This window comes from Onychostruthus taczanowskii, unplaced genomic scaffold (assembly GCF_017590055.1).
Source record: "Onychostruthus taczanowskii isolate IOZ18803 unplaced genomic scaffold, ASM1759005v1 scaffold53, whole genome shotgun sequence".
Lineage (NCBI taxonomy): Eukaryota > Metazoa > Chordata > Aves > Passeriformes > Passeridae > Onychostruthus > Onychostruthus taczanowskii.
In genome coordinates, this window is record NW_024502902.1 from 2,849,053 (window position 1) to 2,870,338 (window position 21,286).

Here is a 21,286-nt window from a genome sequence, read left to right on the forward strand (position 1 = left end):
TGCCAAGTGCCAGAAGCCGCTGGCTCTCGAGATTGTAGCCTGCAGCAATTCTGCAGCGCTTCCCAGAGCTGCCAAAGAAGAGGGCACAGAAAAGTGCTGCTTCAGCATGTGCTTCTCTGCCCAGGGGTATTTAATCCTAGAGATGAGCCTGGTGAGGCAGGAGAAATGCAGAACAGCTGTGGGAGCAGATTTCTCTTATTTACTCCATTTCCCTCCTCTATTCTCCCTCCTTCTCAGTTTGCCCTACACACGTGTTACGAATTAGCCCTGCAGAAACAGATGGTTACAGACAGGAGTTTGTGTTTGATGCTGTAGCCTGTTGCAAATGCTGCACTGTTTTGTTCCTTTTGTTTTTTAATCAACAGATTGTAATTTATGCCTATGCAAGAGAAAAAAAAAAAGACCAAGACATAAATTATATCAAAACTGCCCAGAGTGGTTTGGATGTTTTGTAACTGAATTTGCTGTTGGGAATGATGCACAACTAGTAGATAGACAAAGCTATTCTTGGAGCTCTTCTTCTATGTAGTTTTATGGCAAATCCTTATTTTCCAGCCTGATGTACTAACTCTAGGGCCAGTTAACAAAGTTATCACCTTGTCATTGAGCAGGCTTGAGGATGCAAAAACTGCTTGAAACAATGCTGAGAACAAGACTTACTCCTAAAACCTCCAGTTCCTTGGGACTAAAAACTTCTACTAGATTTAAGTCTGATATCATGGCTGTCCTCCTGCAGTCACCTCCCACGCCTTCCCATCCTCTTCCTTACCATGAGCAGAGCCCAGTTTGGCCCCCAGAGCAGCAAGGGAGGCTGGGTTAGCGGGGGCAAAGCCTGACACAAAGCCCAGTGCAGGGGATCTGCTTGCTCCTCTTTTCCTTCACATAGGCTGTTAACTACTCATCAGCTACAAAGCTAGCAGAAAGGAGATACTTAATTTTCCTTAGCGTGAGGAAGGTAATACATAAAAAAAAGGCTGAAAATGGGAAACTGAACTGGCTTGAGGAGAGTCACTACTTTGTCTGCTTAACCTGGGCTTGGAGGAAGGCTTCTGTTGAGGAATAGCCATGCAGCTCCTCCCAGAAGACCACGCTAGGGCCAGGCTTGCTCTCCGCTGGCTCTGGATCATCCCTCTCCAGGAGGAGAAGGGCTGTGTGGGCCTCAACTCCAGCTACCACAGCCCAACACTCATCTATGAAAGGGCTGTGCAGAGCAGAAAAAGCCTTTGTGAACCTCTGAGATCAACTGAGGAGACAGAAAAAGGCTCCTTGCAAACCCTGGGGAGTCCCACTGTATTTGCAGAAACAGGTGAGGTGCATGTCCCAGGAAGCACAGTAGGCAGGCACTGCAAGTGATGTGCTAATGCTGCATCCTGTAGCAGAGTTTCTCTCGTGGGGCCGGCCCCAAGTGCTTTGCTAGGGCTGCTCTACACCCACTCACATCGCACACAGCTCGCACCACGCCCGTGTTCTCATTTTACCACTCTGCCACCGAGGTGCACTTCATTTTGGCCAGAGTAAAAGCTGTCAGGGCTGTGCAGAGGCTCAGCAGCAGCTCTCCTGTGCTGCCATGCCCTGCCCTGCTGTCACTATGAGCACAGCCTCCTCTTGTAGCCAGCAAAGGAGCCAGGCAAACCTGCTTCCTCTGGCTTTCAGCCTGGTTTTCCAGAAGGACAAAAATCAAGAAGACACACTTTTACTTGGAACAAACTTTTTTAAAATTTATTTTATAGATCACACCAGCCTGAGTGATCTGTAAATGCTGGTCACAAAAGAGAGATCACACCACCTCCTTTGCACAAATTGAAGTGAACCTTCTTTCAGTCTCGGCAGTCTCCTTCATTTGGAGCACAAGGAATGGAGAAAGAGAAAACCGCCTGGAGCTCCCTGCTCCCCTCAGAAGCAGAGGGCAGTGAAATCAGATGCAGTTTGATGCTGCTACAGGGCCAGAAGACAAACAAGCCAAGCCCTCGTGCCCTGCTCAGCCACACCTCACACCCCCTCACAATGCGGGTGCTATTAGTGTTGTAGCCGCCTATAGTTCCTCCCTGGCCAGGAGAGTGCTGGTATTTAGGCACAAAGCTTGGAAAAGGACTGTCTGACCTCCCCCTTCCACCCACTGCAGTCTCTAAGGCAAAGGACCCTGGTCTCCAAACCACGTTTCTTGCCTCTCCCGTGCCGCTTAATGCTCTTGGAGTGCTGGTGTTGGCAGCGGGAGATGCGCTTTGCCTCTCAGCCGGCCTGGAGACCTACCCCGAGTCACAAGGTGAGCTGGAACGAAAAACACACAGGTGACACAGAGTGAGGAACAGGAACAACCCGCTAAGGAGGGACAGAAACTTTGCAGTCTCTCTCTGATTAAAATAAAAGTCCTTCATTGGAGGAAGAAGCCCTCAGAGAAACCGAGCCTGACCGTGCCTGCTGGGGGGAGCCATGATTTGCTGAGGATGCCACCTCCTCCTCAAAATGTCACCATGCTCCCAGAGCTCACCACAAGCTGGCAGAGGATAATTCCTGTCCTCACCGGAGCCAAGGGAAGAGGCAGGGTTAGAAGAAAAGAGATCAAAATAAGCAGGGAATCAATCACTTTAAAAACTCATTAAATGGTTAAAAAAACCATTCTAACAGTAATTTGTAAACTGTCCTTGCAGGGCCTTCTTGGAGAAGCCACAATTTCTCATTAAGAAAAATAAGATCTTAAAAAAAAAAATCAGTTTAAGTCAGAAAAATTACCATGTACTTCCAACCTTGAAAGCACACCTGTAAATTTGGTACCAATTTGTCACTGCCCTCTTTGGCCAAGAGGGGAGAAGACAAATCCTGCTTCTGCCATGGCAAAGTTTGGCCAGTGAGTTCCAAAAAGGTTTTGGAAATCTTGGAGTAAACAAAATCAAGGGGAGGTCATGTTAGCTTGGTGTCTCTGTTCCAAAGGTATCTTACCACCTGTGACCTCTGTCCGTCGAGGTGAGAAGGCTTTCTCTGGCTCAAGGGACGGACTGAGTGCTCCTGCACTGTTCTTAATACTGTCAGTGGAGCTGCTGCAGCCTCAGGAGGCACCTTAGATTTGCTCCAATGTGCACTGAACAAACACTGGGAAAAGCAGCACGATGGGAAGGGGAACTGGGTGGGTAAATGTCTGCCCATTTAACTCTGTCGCCAGTTAAAATTTTAAGTGCTTTCAACATTATTTGAGGATATTGAGCATAGGATCCCTGAACTTAACATCTACAACTGCTTTCCAATTTGTTTCCCTCTTAGATCTCCAACTAAGGAACTTTCTCACCATCTCCTTCAAACTTCAGTCATTACAACATTAAATTAAATCCACTTAGAAATAGTTTAAGAGGGAGGGAATCCAAAACATATTTGGCACAAGGCCACAGTGGTGATGAAACGATGCTCCATGGAGCCATCCTAAACAACCTGTTTTAACCTTTGCAAGTCTGAAATTTCAGGCATCTGATAACCCCTGGATCTGAGACAGCAAATAGGGGAGAGCAGCAAGTTCTGTGGACAGAAAGGGGTGAGGGAGGAGGGAGGCAACTAACTGGCTCTTTGCAGCTCTATCCAGACTCCTCTCATCTTCATGCACACAAAATATAATAAAAACTAATAAGAATAAAAACTAAGCCCATGATGTACAAAAATGTGTCAACAGGGGGAGGAGGAAGGTGTCAGTTACTCAGTTCTCTGTCTTATCACCTTCATTAGCTTATAAATTATGCTCCTCTCCATCGCTTTCTGCAGGGAGGAGGGACGATTCTTCTGCAGCCAATCAGCTGGGATGGGTTTTGGTTTACGCTGCTCTGGATCTTTTGGATAAGAAATGAAGGGATGGGGAGGAATTCTTCAGAGAGAGGAGGAATACGAAATTCAGCAGCCACTGGCAGGAGTCACACAGGCTCCCTGAGATTTCACTTTATGGCGCTGACCCCCACGTCGACGGCCTCCTCCTCCGACTTTTGACTGAAAAACAAGACTGACTTTAGTACAAAGCAGCCCCTCAGCTGGGATATCAACACAGCAGGAATTCAGATGGATCACACACACATTCAGACAGCAGCAGGGCAGTTGTGACTGATCAGCTTTCTACCACTGCAGGAAGGAGATAAGGCAGGAGGGAGACAGACACACCATGAGGGAAGGAGGAGAGACAGATGCACCAGGAAGTTTTGCCCTTCAAGCTGGAAAGACTTTGATTTCCCAAGTTTCTAAATGCTTCACTCCCATGAGAGCCAGCAAGTGCCATGGGGCTCAGCATACAGGAAATCCAGGCCTCAGGTTCCCTTGACTTTGTATTTTTGGATTGAAGGAGAACCTCCCACCTCCCACCATGGCTCTCAGGCTCACCTGACTTTTCCCAATCTCAGCAAACCCACTGTTTCTCTTTGAGAGCAGCCAAATACCTTATTGCCCTCACGGATGTGGGGCTCTTCATCCAGTGCAGGCTGAGGGGACGCAGCAAGGAGAGAGAGGAAGACGTAAGCAAGAACAAAAGCAACCCCAGAGCCTCAGGGGGAGGGATGAAACAAAGAGCAAGCTGGGACCACTATTTACAACCACACTGACGCTACAAAAAGACAAGGACGAGATGGAGGACTGGTGTGAAGCCCCAGGCACATGCAGAGGCAGAGAACCCCTGCTAGGGGGCCTCCTCTGATGAGCAGTCTGGCTCAAAAGGTGAGATTTGACCATGGCAACTAATATAGCTAGAATTAAGAAGGGGAACACTTTGTCACTTGACAGAGTCAGTTCCTGAACCCTTCACTTCCTGAGAGGTACCCTACAAAGAGAAGACCTTTCTTCTATCAGTAATAAAACTGATCAGTTGGTCTCTAGTGAGAATTGAGTTTCCATTCCTTTCAGGCCAGAAAGACTAGGCATCCTCCATGGACAAGCTGAACTGAGAAGTCCTAACCAACAAAACAACCTGGATAAATTTCTCTAAAGAGAAATTTAAAGCTTTCCTTCTCCTTGGATGTCTCCATCTTTATTTTTCAACAGGGTAGATGACCTGAGCCTAATACTCAGGTTGTAATTTCTCTAGTGTAGGGATATTCTACCTTTGATTCAGACATTGAAGACTTGTTCTGTGACTGGTTGTTATATGTTTCACTAGTTCATCTACTGGGTGTATAGAGACACTTCTTCACTGTGCACATGGTCAAAGCAGTGAATCAGGTTGCCAAGGGAGGTTTGCAGTCTTCCTCCTTGAGAGGTTTTTAAGACATGACTGGATAAAACCCTGAGCAACCTGGTCTGACCTCACAGCTAATCCTATTTAGAGCAGGAGGTTAGACTAGACACTTCCTGAGGTTCAACCTGAATTGTCCCAGTACCCTGAGCTGCTGTCTGCTTGAAGGTCAGCCATGGAGTCATCCAGTCATCAGAGAATTATGATTCCTGATGCAAGACTACTTCCATTTCTATTTGTTTCTGTGGCAAGGTGTGTTCAAGGTATGAGGGGAAAATACTTGTGCTTTAGAGTGCCCTTCCTCCAACAGGTGAAACCATGACACAAACAGCTAGGACAGACATGGTATTTTCCTCACTTACCAATGGTTGCAGGGCAGTAGGTGTCAGTGGTGCTGCAGCTGTTGAGGGGGCCTCATCCCCAGCTGCCGGGCCTCCAGCTGCCGCCCCAGCGGCAGGAACACCATCCTCTCGTTTCGTAACAGCTCCCTTCTTCGTTGACTGCATCTTGATCTGCTGTGGCTTGGAGTTCATTGGTGAGTTATTGGTGGTCTGGAGTAGCTGCAAATTGCAAAGGGAGAGGCCAAACTCAGCATTAAAATAGCCAGGATGATCTGGCGAGGTTTAATGCTGCTTTTTAACAAAAAGCCTCAGGAGAATTTGTAAAAATAACCATAAGGAGAAGAATGCAGCAGCAGCAGCTGTTCAAAGAAACCTAGACCTCTGATGTTCCAGCCTTGGAAAGGGCCACTTGGCTGAGGTGACACTCTAAACTCCACAACATGACTCAAACGGAGCAGCTACAAGATGTCAGAAAGAGACTGAGCCTTAAGAACCAGCAGCATATGGCTCAGCCCCTCCCTTTACATTCCCTCATTCACACCAGCTAAAGAACCACCACACGACAAAGCACATCAGTCATCCTCGACCCATGTCAGGCCTGATACATATGGTTGAAGCACAGCCTCTTCCCTCCATCTTCCAAAGCTATCTTGATTCTCCTGCTGGCTTCTCAGTGCAAGAAGTAGCTAATGGGCAAAAGCAAGTGGGACTCGGCAGCCTTTACCTTGGTGATGGTACCCACAGCTTTGGTGCGGCCTTCCCGGAAGACCAGCCGCTGGTCTATGTGTAAATATTCCGGGGTTTTGATGAAGCGGAAGTGCACCGTGGCTTTGTCCCCTGTCCGCAGGCAGTCCTTGTCCATGCTGAGAATCGTGGCTGTCTGACGGATGCTGCCACAATGCACTGTGAATGTAAAGCACAGAGGCTTTCAGCAGCCATTAGTGGAACGAGCTTCAGCGACACATCTGAGGCAGCTCCTCACCCTACAGCAAGGGCCGTACGGGTCACGCAGCTGCCTTTGTTCCATCCCAAAAAAAACATGCACATAAGCTAGAACAGATGCCTTCAAATCCTGCCTGTCCTGAAGCACCCTCAACAGAATCCTACACACCAAGCAGCTGGGTTAGAGGGCAGGACCCAAAATGAGTCTTTCCATCAGCATTTGAAAGTGGAGAATCTTTGCACTACAGAGACATAGCACAGGCAGGTTCCAAGTACACATCTCCTTTATGCCTTATAGCCCCCCCATAAGCTATAATTTATAAGCATAACTCTCCCATAAGCATAACTCTCCTCCATAAGCTCCCTTCCCTCTCCCTCCCTTCCACTCTCTTCCACCATGTTGGGAAAGGCAAAACCAAGAACTATGGCATATATTCAGGTTGGCAGAGACATCAGGAGCAAAATTATCTTAGGCTAGATCTGCTACAAAATGCCACCACTGGGAAACAAAGACAATCCCGCACTGACACACATACCCATGGCCTGGTATCGTGGGCTGATGGTGGTGGGGTGATGGAGCACCAGAATCTCTGCTTCGAACTCCCACGACGCTTGTGGATTCAGGCGGGGTGACACCATTACCATGCCTTTCCGGATGGAAGAACGCTTGATCTGAAAAGCAGAGACACAAAAAACCTTAGCGTGATTCTCCAGGGAAGAAATCTGCTGCTCTGGCTGACTGCACCCAGCAGAATGCTAAGGAATTTAACAGATACTACCTCATGCCCAGCAAAAGGCAAAGCAAGAGCTGCATAGCTCTATGTTATCTATAGGATATTATGCAAAGGTTGTAAAAATCAAATTCAGCTGAAGTTTATAAGGAAGCTTTAGAGTACTGGAAATGCTGGACACTTGACACATTTACCTCACTGATCCTTCAAAAGCAAAACATACATCCTGGTTGCACATTATCCAAGAAAATGACCTCTCCTAAATCATGATGTCTGTTAATATAACTTAATAAGCCTGAACACATGAAGTATGGTGTAGCTTAAACTATATCCCCTTAAAATCAGTGCAGCTTCTATTGACAGCAATCTTTTGCAAGCGAAGTCATATCAAATTTTGCTGATTTTTAAATCCCAAATCATGCAGCTGGTCCTACATGCCAAGAGGAGTAGTGTAAATACACTGTCCAGGCTACTAATGCAGTTCCAGCAGAAAAGGAGACTTTTCTTGCAATGCCTCCACTTTATTATATATCTCCAACATCATTATCTAGTGGCATTGCTATCCCCTGGCAGCTCCTAGGAGGAAAAACCAGGATGTGAATCAGAGAGGTTCCACGGGATTCCATTCCACTGCAACGTGAGGCAGCTGATGCTTGTAGAAACAACCTGACTGCAGCTGAACTCCGAGAACACTTGAAAGAGGGCAGTTTCTGTCCTGGAGGAACAGGAAGAGATCATCTCACCTTCTTCAAGGCAAAGGAGGCAGTCTGGCCTCCCCGCACCTCCTTGACGGGCATCCTCTTGCGGTGGATGGACTTGACAGCAATAGGGAGGAAGTTGCCAAGGGGATCTGGCCCCAGCAGCAGGGTGTCATTTAGCTTGATCAGGCCTCTCAGTGTCGTCCCGGAGACAACTGTTCCTACACCCTACGCCAAAAATGAAAAAACAGTAATTGTGGTTACCCTACCAGGCCAGCAGAAGAGCTCTAGGATTCTCCTCTCTCGAGAAGATACCTTCTTCAGCCTCAAAGAGGGAACACAATATTCTTCCAAATACCAGACCCCTTACCGGGACAGAGTAAGTATCATCTATCTGGAATTCTGCTGGTTCTTCTTCCCTGTAACTGGTCCGTGGAGACAAGAGATTAAGAAACATCTTCAGCAAATCTAGATTCTCCCCAGTAACATTTGAAATCTGGAAAATTGGGCACATCCTGTAAAGGGAAATTGATGAAAATGGAGTTAGTTCACCTTCCTACCTGGCCTTCCACATGTAGGGAGACATCCAAAATCTTGGGAATAATTCAATATACTGTGCTAGGAAGGGAGAGCCTGGCAAGCAGTCAGATGCACAACACCCCATGTTTGAAAACCTGCAACATTGCCTCTGCCTTCCAATGACATTTGGGAAAAGGTGTAAGGTTCTGAAGAAAGGACTGAAGAAAGCTGAATGCCCTGCTGTATTCTGCAGACTGCCCAGAAGCAGCCTCTCATTTCTGCCTCAGAGAGGGGAACACAAGCAGGTCAACCTCAAAATCAACACACTCTTATGGAACACACTCCACATGGCAGATGCAACCTTCACACATCTAGACAATGGGACTCTCTGAATCTCCTCACCCAGTCTCCACATAGGATTGAAAGAGAAATGATTCTCCTCTAGTCCCGTTACCTCTCTGAGCTGAAGTTGGAGGCTGTTACAATGACATCATCCTTGCTCTGAACCAGCACGGGAATCTTCCTGCACCCTGGGGACTTCAGCAGTCGCTGTAACAGCTTCAGGGTTTCTTAAAGGGTGAAATGAATATTGTTAGGGCAGCATCTCCCCTCTTCACAAATCACTTTTGTGGGGTCTCTCCCCACAGGGAGATGGGTGCTCTGGCCACAGATAAGACAGGAGAAGATGGCTAAAGGTGAGACTGTGAGTTTGCTGCAGCCCAGGTAGGACTTAGGAGCCATTCCATCTTCCATTTCATGCCAGCTAGCCTGCTGCCAAGCCACGCCATACATGGACAGACAAGTTTGCAATGCTGTGAAGTAGACATTTTGTAGCTGTCTATTAGTAGCTTTAAGCAGTTACAAGGTATTTCCTCTTTCTAGAAAGTATTTTTCCTAGTGAATTAATTGAAAATCAGGACTCGGTGACAGAAATATTTGAGAATATGCTAATTGCAAAGCAATTTTGACCAAACAAACCTCAATATATTTTCCCTGGCAGTCAACTTGCCATAGGAAGCTGGAGAAGCATGAAAGAGGTAACGATTATCATCACAGACTAGGACAATGTGGGTGGACCATATTCAGAAATCAATATTTTGGGACAAATCTCATGACTCCCAATTTTCAGCTTTTGCTTCTTTTCAACTTATTTTTTAAGCCTCATATCCAGCAGCCAGTAGGGACATTACCTGATGCACCAGTATCAACCTCCTACAAAGTGCCTGACAATAATAAATAAAGAAAAAACAGAAAAGGATACTAAGGGCTTAAAAGAGCAAATAATTTATGTTCTACAATTGTCATCCAATTAGACAGGTTTTTGTAAACAAATGATTGCCTATGGGAAAGTAACGTTTTGGATACAGAAACACAAACATCTAATCAGGCCATCTGCTCTTCACAGAAATACTTGAGTCAAATCTTGAGTCTATTTACTTTAAACAGACCATGTCACAGGAGTAGCTTCTCCCTAGAGCAGCTCTTCTCTCCTCATGCTGAGCCAAAGGTTCTCCTTCCTTCCCAGTTATTATCTTATGGTCAGGCCTTACGTTTATTTGCCAAACATCTAGTATAGAGGTATACAGATTATCTTCTGATCACATGCATCTATTTGTCTGAAACATATTTAGGATTTTTATAGTAATGCACTGAACTACAGACAGTACCAGGAGCATTCACTTCTCTGATTCTTAGGACTGATTACCAAAAAACCCCATTGCTCCAATCAACCACAGCACGTTTCTGAAGGTGTGAGAAATGCTTAAAGACAATTTTAAAAGTGAGAATAGGTCACAGCCTGAAAAAACATCATGCATGGGTTAATGGGACACTGCTGGGGTTAGAGGTGCTTCTTTAACTCTGCTGAGAAAAAAATCACTAGCCCATGCTACTTATTGCCATCCCTGCTTGTGTATAGTCCTGCCTCCCATCCTGCTACCATAGCCTACATATGTAGCTGCTTTAAACCATGATTTATTAAGTGCTGGTTGGTTGTTCAGACAAGAGGAAGGAGTTGCTGTAGTTATGCCAGCATACCTGAGAAGTGCCCAGGTGAGCAGGAGGTTAACAAGCAGCTGCCCCTTCACTAACAGCAGGGGGAGATCAAGTCCAATCACAGCTTAAGATCACACTCAAACTGTGGGCAGGGAGGAAAGCAGGTTCCAAAAGAACTTCCAGACTTTTCCTCCAGGTTTAAATAGAGAGAAAGCAAAGCCCAAACATCAACTGTATGCTGCTCCTCTTAGAGATCAATTAAGCAGAACGCTGTAGCAAACACTTTTGGGCTGCTAAGCTGAGTCCCCAGCATGGGTAAATTTGACATGGTGAGTATAAGTCAAAATGAGCAAGAGAAAAGGATAGATTTCTGGAAGGTGTTTAGGAGGCAGTCAGAACCAGATTAAGCAGCTTTCTTCCAGCAGTAATTCCTGAACCCAAGCAGAGGACAGCAACACATACAGAGGTAAGAAACAGCCCTGGAGAGAGCCTGTAAGACTCACCTTGCAGGATGTTGGCAGGGCACATGTCAATCTTGGTCACCACAACAAAGACAGGAACGTTAAGTGCAAGCGCCAGGCCTAAGTGCTCCTTGGTCATTCCAACAATCCCAGCATTACTCCCAACCTACATCAGAGATATAAAATACAGGGATGTCAATGCTTCTTCTGCAGTAAGCTGGATTACAGAGAAGGACTTGTATCAGACATACAGTAGACTGTGGTTAAGTTGTAGATGTGCCACTGGGGCCATATGACCAGACTCAGCTCATCTCAGATGTCGCTGCACACTGGCAAAGGACCGACTCATTTCTCCCCAATTTTAACAAGGTTTTCTAAAATGCAGAAATCCTTCCATTTTCAAGAATCACAAACCTTGGGCCTGTCTGAAACTGACAGTCCTGGGGCACTTGCCTCACAATACAGGACAGACAGCCACAGAGGCTTCTGCTCTCCTGCACTACGAGATGCTGCCTCCCTCCAAAACCACACAGACACTTTGCAACAGAAAAGAAGCCGAGGCTGTTAGAGCTGTGAAGAGCTCCACTCCAGCTGGTATGGCCCATCTTTCTTGCTACCTACCATAAGCATGCAGAAGTCAGGCAAGTGGCCGGTCATGCCAAAGACGGTGGTTTTCAGGTATTTTTCGTGACCAGCCAGGTCAATGAAAGTAATGACCTTGGTGGATTTCTCGCAGATCTTTGTCCATTCCAAGCTGCCACCGTGGCTGTCAGGTTTGTTCACCACGTTGCCCTCGCTGTCGAAGCCCAGAATGTCATTGCCCACACTGCTGGTGCGGCCTGACTCAATCTCGTGCTTGTGGCGGAAGAGCTTTTGCCGAGCAAAGCCCCGGCCATTGTCTAACTCGCCGTGAGTCAAGACACCCAGCAAGGTGCTCTTCCCTGCGTCCACATTGCCAACCACTGCTACCCTGCAGGGGAAAGGAAAAGGAGCCTGGTAAAATATGGTACCTGAAGAAATGAGCAAGTGATCAAAAAAACCCAAAATATCACTGCTCCTGCAAATAACTGGCTTTTGATCCCTATCCTTCAAACAGAGATTAAAAAATGTTAGAGCTTCACAAGCAAAGCAGAGATTATTTTATAGTTATTAATTAACAGAGGAGATCCCAGACTCTGTGGACTGGGATGTGGAAGACTGGAAACACTGTCACGGGTGTCCATAACATAGTCAACTGAACGTGACGCTGCTTGATGCCACACAGAGTGTCTCTATTCCAACTCCTTGTCTCCACAATCCAATATAAACACTGTGGCAACTCAAAAAGAAGACTAAATCCCAAGCTGGTCTAGAACACCTCTGCCTTTCTCACATTTCTTATGTTGCAACAGCACCAAGCGCTAAGAAGAGCACAAAAATTAAAACTGTTGTTCCCAGAAAAGGATAAGCTAAAAAAAAAAGTGAAATCTTTTAGGAGAAAGCCATGTCCTACAGCAAGTTCCTTCTTTGATCAATGTGGCTATTATGGCTGTTGGCAAATGTTGGAAATCCTCTCCATCCAGGCCTGGGCAGACTCTCAAGTCTATATAAGCAAGTATATGTCCATTAAAAGGTGACTTGGATCATCACAGTCTCGGAACAGAACCGGATCCTTTGTCAAAAGTATTGTGTTCCAGCAGTGTGCACATATACACACACACAGCCACATGTGCACAGGTGACTCCCCTCTAGCAACCCAGCATACAAAAAGATGCCCCCAGCTGTGAGGCTGTCACCCAGAGAGCTAAACACAGGCAAATTTCCACCAACAGTTCGCTCACAAAAGAGACAGCAACAACAACAAAAAGGCAATTTCATCAGCAAGGAGGGGTGAAGCTCGACTCCCTTTGTTGGGCAGCTCCAACACCCCGACCCGAAGCGGCGTTGCTGGCTCAGCACCACGCACTGCTCACACGGTAAAAATGCAGCTGGGCTGCTGACTAACCCTGTCTCCACCCGGCTCCTCACCTGACCTCCAGGAAGTCGTTGTCACCCACACGTTTCCGAACCAGGTAGTCGCGCACCTTGCCCCCGGCCTCCTGGTGCTCCCTCAGGAGGATCACGTCTGCCTCGATCTGCTCTGCCATGCTCTTCAACGTGGCGTAGGACGCCTCCATGTCTGCCTCACTCAGCCCGTACTCAGTCCCATCTGGTGTGGTGTGGAGGAGACAAAGGGCAGTCAGTGAGCACCACCTCGCAACAGGCAGCAGCGTTGTCATCCTGCCTGGGACCTTCACACACATCAGGATTTATACGTGGACTGGAGGTGTCAGCCATGTACACAGAATAAACACCCTTGGCCCAAAATAAGAAACAATGGTCTTCGCTCTAAGTCTTAAGAGACACTAGAAAACCACCATCTTTCATCTAGAGGAGTTTTCTTCACAATCTTCACAAGCAAATACATAGGGATTGGCAACAAAGACGCATTTCTAATTCCCTTACTTCACCTGCTGAAGGTACTTTGTGTCCTTTAGTCAGATAAAGTATCTCCTCTCATATTGCAAGAAGAGGTAAAGCATTAACAAAAGGGAAGCTCTGAGTAAAGCATCATCACAATTAGCCAGTAAATGTGGTACTGCTTCCTCTGAGCAGCTCACCCAAGCAAAAGAGCTGACAGTGGCAACTATCTAGACAGGGTCAAGGCCACCACTGTCTCTTTCCCAAACCAGGTGCTGTGAAGACACACAGATTTGACCCCAGAATCTCCTCCGTGGATAAAAAAAGCCCACAAAACAACAAACAAAGGTGGAGAGCCACACTGCACCCAGATGACCGAAGTTATTGCCATGAGTACATGTTCATATGCATGGCTGACTCATCGGCTGCTAAGCAGGAACTGCAGTTTGCATGAACTTATCAGCATTTTAATTACTGCCCAGCTCTAAAACTAGCAGAGTCACCGGGCAATTTCCAACCTTGCTCATAAACTGGCTGAGACTGAGGAATACTAAAACAAGCCTTGGGTTACAGGAGGGGAACGAGAAGTAGGGGACAGGAGATGGCAAGACCCAAGGGAGAAAGGGAAAGGTCACTACTGGTGAACTAATAATCTTCCTGTGGCAGTCTTCAATTGCTTCTCAATCAGCCGAGTTGGGTATCTGGGATGATCAAAATCACACATGCTGAAAGGGAATGAGAAGGAGAGACAGTGGCAGGGATACCAAGATCCTTTCTCTGTTGAAAATATCCCCATCCTCCTCGACTACACTGCAACCCAAAATGAAGTCAAAAGTTTAACCTCATATTTTAAGAAACAAACGCCTATTTCTAAGTAAATCACTGCAACAACTACCAGTTAACACTCTTACAAGGTATCCTGGAAGAGAAAGCAGGTACTAGCCTGACTAGCTAGATCTCCACTGCAGATGTGCTTATCCCGAACACCAAGGATACAGACTACACTGGGAAGCTTGCTTGGAGGCAAGAGCATGATCCCTGGCTGCATGAACACTGCCCATCTAATTCTGGCTTCTCCTCTATGTTGGCTGCTTCACAAAACTCAAAAAAAAAACAAAAAAAAAAAACCAAAAAGCACACAGCTCCCTCCCTCCATTATTTTAGCCAATCCTGGCAGGGTTTCAATTTTCCTCCTCAAACACAGCAAATGCCTCATCATGACAACTTCATATTCAGCAGATATCCAGCATACCTGAAATATGCATTTCACCTGTTGATAACCATAGACAATTATTTTATATCCAGAAATTTCTATTTCAAAGCAAGGGCATGCTTTGCCCTTTAGCAGCATTTACCAGCAGCAGATGCAAATACTCAAATTGTCAAAAAGAACAAAAATGTAATCCATGCTAACTGCTAAAATCTGCAAAGGCAAATGACTGCAGTCACACGCAAATTAATGTGACAATAAAGGTCTCATGCTGAGCAAAGGAAAACCTTTCCCTTCATAGCAGCCACATACTACCACAGAAAGTCAAGTCAAAGCAGCATATATTTTGGCTATGTCAAGTATCTATAATAAATTCCTGTGGGGTAAAAATATGTTATTTCCAACGGAGCAGTGAACCAAATCAAAGAGAACAAGACCTTCACAGACATTGAGGACATCTGTACTAAAGCTGTTATTATCATTTTAGATTCTTTGTCTTTTCTTGGTGTGCTTAGACAAGATATGCCTTATTTCCATATAAGAACTTGCATGATTTTATTAAAAAAATATATTTAGCTCCATTACATGAAACAGTTGTTGGCAGGAATAAAACAAAAGAATCTGCCCCACATATTCTGCTATATTTTATGGACATTTTCAAGTCATTCTGGAAAAGTAAGCATTAACTTCAGCAGCAGTCTAGTTAGATGAACGAGGTTTTTCTTATAATTTTAATAATTTGTTGTTGTTTTGCTGGAGAAGCTATACTCACCTGATCCTTGTCCAATGACATAGATGGTCTCCCCACATCCCTCATCAATCCTCTCTGACATCTGCTGGAGCAAACTGTCATACTGCTCTGAAGTTGGACTCACCATCACCAGCTGGAAAAAAGATTGAATATCTATTTGCAGATGTCAGGCAAACAATTCCAAAACCAGCTTCAGTTACAAGCACAATCAATCTATGTGCTTTATTGAAAGAGAAGGACTCTTTTTCCAGGACCGCTTTGTGGTGGTTTTGTTTTGTTTTTTAAACCAGTTCTGCTGACAGCTACTTCCTTGTGACACAGCACAAGGTTGTTTGTCTGAGCTCAGAGTTCATTTATGCAAGAAAATACACTTCAAAGCAAGTAAGAATACCAAGCATCTTATTTTGATGTAACCAGTGTTTAAAAGCCACATTTAAGTGAACACTTCAATATGTTTTCATTCAAGGAAAACAGCAAGGGGAGCAGATTTTTCTCCACAGAAATTCCTTAGCTGGGTACTCCACAGTCTCTGCTGCAAAGAGTGCTGCTGCTCCCCTGAAACATGACTGGACAGCCACAGAAAGCCAACCAGACCTCACTGCAGAGAACACCTGGGCACCAAAATCCAGAGCATCTTTTAAGTCTTTCACGTATTTGATGTCCCTTCTGTTTTTTGAGGGGGCAGAAGGAAAGGAGAGAACACAAATAAGCATTATTTTCAAATTTTAGGTACTTTAAACAATGGTGCCGAGGGGCAGACATGCAAAGCAATTTGTATGAGCACATCTAGAGGTTTCAGCAGTGGAGAGCTGCAGTTTTGTAGGTCAGCAGCTGTTCCACCAACAAACTTTGACTGCAGCTATTGCAATAATCAAACTTCCTTTGCCCTTCCCTGCAGGAACATCAAGAGAATGAAAAAATAAAAACAAAAACAAAGCAGGAAATGAGGACAAGAGAATGCTTCAGGAATGATTTTTCCTAGAATGAAATAGCACCATTTCTGGCAGAAACCTGCACTGCTCACACAGCAGAGCTGAAGACACTTGCACAGAGCAGCCACAATGGCAGTGACAGACCAAGGAGACCTCCATCAGCACTCTACCTGCTCTCTGGCTGCCTCCATGGTTACAAATCTGTTGGTGGCTGTACAGCAGCCTGATAGCTGTAGCAATTGATACCCATTTCTGTGAAAAAGGCACTTTAAGTAACAGTTATTAAAGGCTGACACCCACCTAAGGGTAGGCACACCTGTGCCAACACTCAGTGACATCCACAGCTGTCCCTACATACACAAAAATCACACCCAGAAAGAAGCACTTTCCTTCACTATGCACTGAGACTGAAAACTGTGCTAAATTAGATGTTTGCCTAAAACATATGCTTTAGAGCAGTTGACAATAACATCCTCCAGTCTGCCCAGCATTCTCTACCACAGTCTGACTTGCTCAGCACAGTCAACACAATGTGTTTTCAAGGAGAAACTACCTTTAGCACTACTATTACTACCACTATTACACACTTGATGAAGGCCTTTTTTGGAAATCTAGAATGTAAAGGAACCCAAACCCCCACAAACAATGTTTAAGCAGCTTTCAAAACCATAGTGATTCATGCTGGGACACTGAAGCACAGACAGCAGGTGCTGGTTAGAAGGATTAAGGCTGCCAAAGCAACTTTTTCCACAGATGTTAAGGGTCCCAGGCAGCAGGGATGTGTCTGCAAGGGCCAGACAGCTACAAGAGATAGAACCACTCTCACGTGCCCCTTTTGGACACATGCCCTACCTAAGCCTCTCAACTACTTGGCAAAGTGGTCTGCAAAGTGTACCAAAGCACTCTGCCCTGCAAGGTCACAGTCTTTCTATTTCATGCCATAAAAGAATGAGTTTTGCTTTTATTAGTTTTTCTTTCAGTTCTGTTTTACTTTTAGTTTCATATTCTTCTTGAGGGAAACCACTGGATGTTAATGCACTGAGAGTGAAATCAACAGCTGTTGAGAGGCTCAATCTGGGCAGGAATGGAAGGCTGTGTTTTGATGTGTAGGCTCATTTTGCTCTGCAAGTACTTTCAGGAATACCCGGATGCACAGCAGACAAGCTCATTCTTTAGGCCAGTGCACCAGCACAAGCCAGGGACTCGAGAAGATCTATTAAACAGGCTGTAACACACACAAAGATCAATAAAATAGCAGCGGCCACCAGTACAGGGCAAACTAACTTCAGTTTCTTCAAGTCTCATCACCAGCTTTGTTCTTCTGAGTCCAAGTGCTTCGGCAGTGTGAGCAGGCAGGCTGCTGTAACAAGGCACTCAGCAGCTCATTGTAGCCTTCCCTCACGCTGCCAGCAGGAGGGCTGGGGGCCTCCAACAGCACAGGCTCACATCAGCCCACAACACTGTTCCCCCACACTGCTGCTTTCACTGCCATGCAAAGGCACTTCTGAAGGCTGTTCCAGTGGCAGACTGCTTCCAAAGTTTACTCCGTGGCCGATGAAGCTCACAGCTCATGTGACACAGCAGGACATCAAGAGAAGTGTCTGTAGATAAAACAGCAGCTTTCATGGATCACACCTTCCAATGCCACTCAGCGTTTCTGACAACCATTTCTGCAGCCACAGCCCCAGCCAGTTGTGTGGTTTCCTGGATCATTGCAAGATGTGATGTGCTGTTTTGAAGATCTCTTTAGTTTCCTGTCCTCTGCTATCTCCTCCGTCAAAGACAAGCGCTCCATTTTGGCTCCTCTGCTTTTTTTTTTGCTCTTCACCTTCGAGCAACCCCTCCATGGCTGCACTACAAATGCATGTTTTTAGGAGGTTTTCACAAAGTCAAAAATGTTCACTTTTGTCCTTTCCACTTTGTCAGGCACTGAGCAGTTATCAGTAGGAGCCATGCAGGTCTAGCAACCTCAGGTTTCCTATAGAAAAAAAAGTGACAACCAGTTATTGTTTTATTCTTAAGACAGCAGAAGGAAACATCTCACAAGTTCAAAATGCCATCTCTCAAGTCCCTTCCCAGTCTCTGGGGAGGAGAGGTGGCTTTGCCTGCCTCCATGAGGCAGACAAACTAAGTATTAGGGGCAAACCAAATACTATGTGGTACACAGCGCTGCTCTTTGCTGGAAAAACAGAGCCTGCCATTTTGCACAGCTGGAAAGCCACCATCAGCCATCGAGGAGCTGGGGGAAAGGCACCTTCTGTAGTGTCATATTTTGTTTTCTATGCCCTGTAGACATACATTGTTCAGGTGCTATTATGTTCTGTTGTCAATGTAGATCTAATATGAGTATCAGCTTCACTAATAGCCTTGTGTGCTATGGTTTTTGACCTGAAAGTTGATTACTGCTGCAGTGTGCTGGCACTGAAGGGAAAACAAACACCCATTAAGATCAACATGGTAATGAATTTGTGCTGATGAATGGAACTGTTTCCCTGACCAGCAGACAAGGTGCACTTGATAACAGAATCCCAAAGTGTTCCTCTCTAAAAAGAGCTCACCTTACACAGAGGGAAATGACCAGGGGAAAGTATTAACACAGCCAAGGGGTGGGTCAGAGGGACCAGGACAGAACCAGCAACTATCAAACAAACTGACTGCAGTGGGAGCCCCCATTTTAAGTAGGGATTGGAGTGGAACAATTCAACTGGAGAAAAGTTGGGGGGAGTGGGGAGGTAAGGGAAGCATTCTCACCATATGAGATTGCTCTTTTGAGCACACAGTGGGAGATTAACTCAGAAAGATGGAGCAGAATTCACAATTTCAGCTCTCATCCAAGGTGGGGATGAATGAAAAGTCCAGGTAAAAGACAGCAGGTGCACAATGCTGTATGGAAAAGTAAATTGTAATAAAGGTCAAAAAAATGCTTACCTACCACCTCCACAGCACCTCCAGATTTCCAGGAATGGAAGACAGACTGACACTACAAATGGGAGTTTGTGGGAGAAAAGCACTCTTCTCTCTTTGTCGGAGTTTTGGTCAGGTTCCTGGCTGTCAAGAATCAGTGATGCAGTCCTTGGCATCCTCCTTGGCTCTCTTCCACAGCAGTCACGTCCAAGACAAAGGACAGATCAATATTGGCATCCTGTATAAAAATCTTGTCCAGCTCATTAAGGCACAATCAATAGATACTACAGGTTTGATTTCTGTTCTTTACTACCTTACAAGACATCTTTGTTACTTTTTTTTTTAATACAGTATCACATTGTAAAAAAAATCCATTAAAAAGGAAAAGGTTTCCATGTCCACAGACACAATTCCTCTTTCCTTCTCTGCACAGAGAGGGCAAGAAAGTCCAGGACTCTGGAACAGCTTAAGCTCGAAGTATGAAGAGGAGGGATGACAGAAAACTAGGAGGAAACAACAGCTATGCCGACTTCTGGATCACATAATTACAAGTGGACTGAATGAAGTTTTCAGGAGACTTTAGAGTGGGAGATAGCACCACAGTACACCAAAGCCATGGCAGCAAAAGGCATACAGTTAAAGAGATCAGCCAATTGGGAAAAAAAACAAATAGAAGACAGTGACAGAAGGCAACTAAGTCTGTGGCAGGCTCTGGTACACACATATTACTACAATGTACCTTCCTGCAGGATGGAAGCGAGAACTGGTTCTGACAGAAATAAGACCACCACACAGTTTTGTCACTGGGATCCTAGAAAGGAGCTGCACAAGGCGAACAAGCCCTTTCTGCGTTGACTTAACCCTGTTTGCAAGAGCAGAGCACCCTCGTCACTGGGCTCTTGTGCTCAAAAGTCACAAGCTCTGACCTCCTTTTAAGATTGTGGAGAAAGTCCCAGGAACTAGTACAACTGGCAGCAGAGATAACCAGAGCCCCAGCGCGGAGAGCAAACGTCAGCGGGACGCTGCAGCAGCTGACAGCTCCGAACCCTGCGCTTCCTGAGCCGCTGCACCGGCGCCGGGCCGGCGTTCCCCCCGAGCAGCCGAGCCGGGGAAGGCGCAGGGCGGAGCAGCCCGCCAGCACCTCCTGTCCCGGCCGGCCTACGGGACAACTTGACTGCGCCTCTCCCGGCCGCCTCCACACGGCACCTCTGGCTCTGCCGCCCGCACAGGTGATGCTGGGGCCGGGGGAGCGCTCACGGGAGCCCCCCGTCCCGGCGGAGGCAGGCGGGCCCCAGCCTTTCGCTCTCCTGCGACAGGTGCGGGGGAGCGGTCGGCTTCGGGGCAGCCCCCCGCGCACGGCCGACCGGCAGGGGGGAGAGCAGCGGGGGCTGGCGGGGTGATGGCGCTCGCCGCCGCCCGCCCCCCCGCCGGGCCTACCTTACTGGTGAGGTCGATCTCGGGCTCGCCGTTGAGCGCCTCGCCGTCCTCGCCGTCGAAGGCTGCGCGGAGGGGACAGGCGGCCGCAGCCACGCGAGGCCGTCCGCCCGGGGAGCCGGGCTCCGGGGCGAACATACAGGCCGGCACCGGGGACCCCCCGGGAACCGGGGATCTGCTCCGCTCCGCCGCCGCCATCTTCCCTTCCCTGCCCGGCTCTCCGCCCCGGCGCCGCCCCCGGGCCCGCCAAGGCGGCGCCCGCCAATCACCGGCGGCGCAGCGGCTAAATTTGCATGTTGCCATGGCGACAGTGGGTGGCGTAGTGGTTATTCATGAGGAGAGGCCACGCCCGCTCGAAGCGCGCGAAGCCAATGGGAGACGCACTGCCAGCTCGGCTTGTTTTCTACACATACACACACACAACAGAGCCGCTCGACGTGTCCGGGCTCGACTGTCCAATAGGAGAGCCGGGCTTCCTGACAAACAACCTTGACAGCCAATCGACTAAGCGAACCCAAAGGTATGGGTGGGACTAAGTGCTGCAACAGAGCCCGCCCTGGGGGGAGGGCATTCTCTACGATTAGCCAATGAGAAAGAGGGAATTTTTTTACTGATAACTGTGTCAGCCAATGGAGCAGGGTGGGAGTGCGCCCGGTGTCCCTGCAGTCCGCGGGTCCTCCTGTCCCGGCGCGTCGTGCCGCCAGCTCCCGGGGTTTGCAGAGCACCCCGCCGCCCCTA

The 21,286-nt window shown here is 47.0% G+C and overlaps 1 protein-coding gene across 1 annotated transcript; it reads right to left on the reverse strand.

Annotated features, from left to right (window-relative positions):
* Positions 1-1,696: 1,696 nt before the first annotated feature.
* GTPBP1 (GTP binding protein 1) lies at positions 1,697-21,063 on the reverse strand. The gene is made up of 12 exons (XM_041416679.1): positions 20,552-21,063; positions 15,300-15,411; positions 12,886-13,066; positions 11,500-11,848; positions 10,921-11,044; positions 8,877-8,991; positions 8,274-8,418; positions 7,949-8,131; positions 7,011-7,146; positions 6,257-6,435; positions 5,554-5,751; positions 1,697-3,963 (listed from the first exon to the last, which is right to left on the reverse strand). The coding sequence occupies exons 1-12, from the start codon at positions 20,849-20,851 to the stop codon at positions 3,871-3,873; spliced, it is 2,115 nt and encodes a 704-aa protein (XP_041272613.1). The 5' UTR covers positions 20,852-21,063; the 3' UTR covers positions 1,697-3,870.
* Positions 21,064-21,286: the final 223 nt, after the last annotated feature.

What these genes read in the sequence shown, in the direction of transcription:
- GTPBP1 (XM_041416679.1), bottom strand. Translation starts at nt 20,851, where the DNA reads ATGGCAACATGCAAATTTAGCCGCTGCGCCGCCGGTGATTGGCGGGCG. An exon ending in AACGACTTCCTGGAGGTCAG is followed by an intron (nt 11,849 to 12,885) that starts GTGAGGAGCCGG and finishes TTTCCCCTGCAG; the next exon opens with GGTAGCAGTGGTTGGCAATG. An exon ending in CTACTGCCCTGCAACCATTG is followed by an intron (nt 3,964 to 5,553) that starts GTAAGTGAGGAA and finishes CTTGTTTTTCAG; the next exon opens with TCAAAAGTCGGAGGAGGAGG.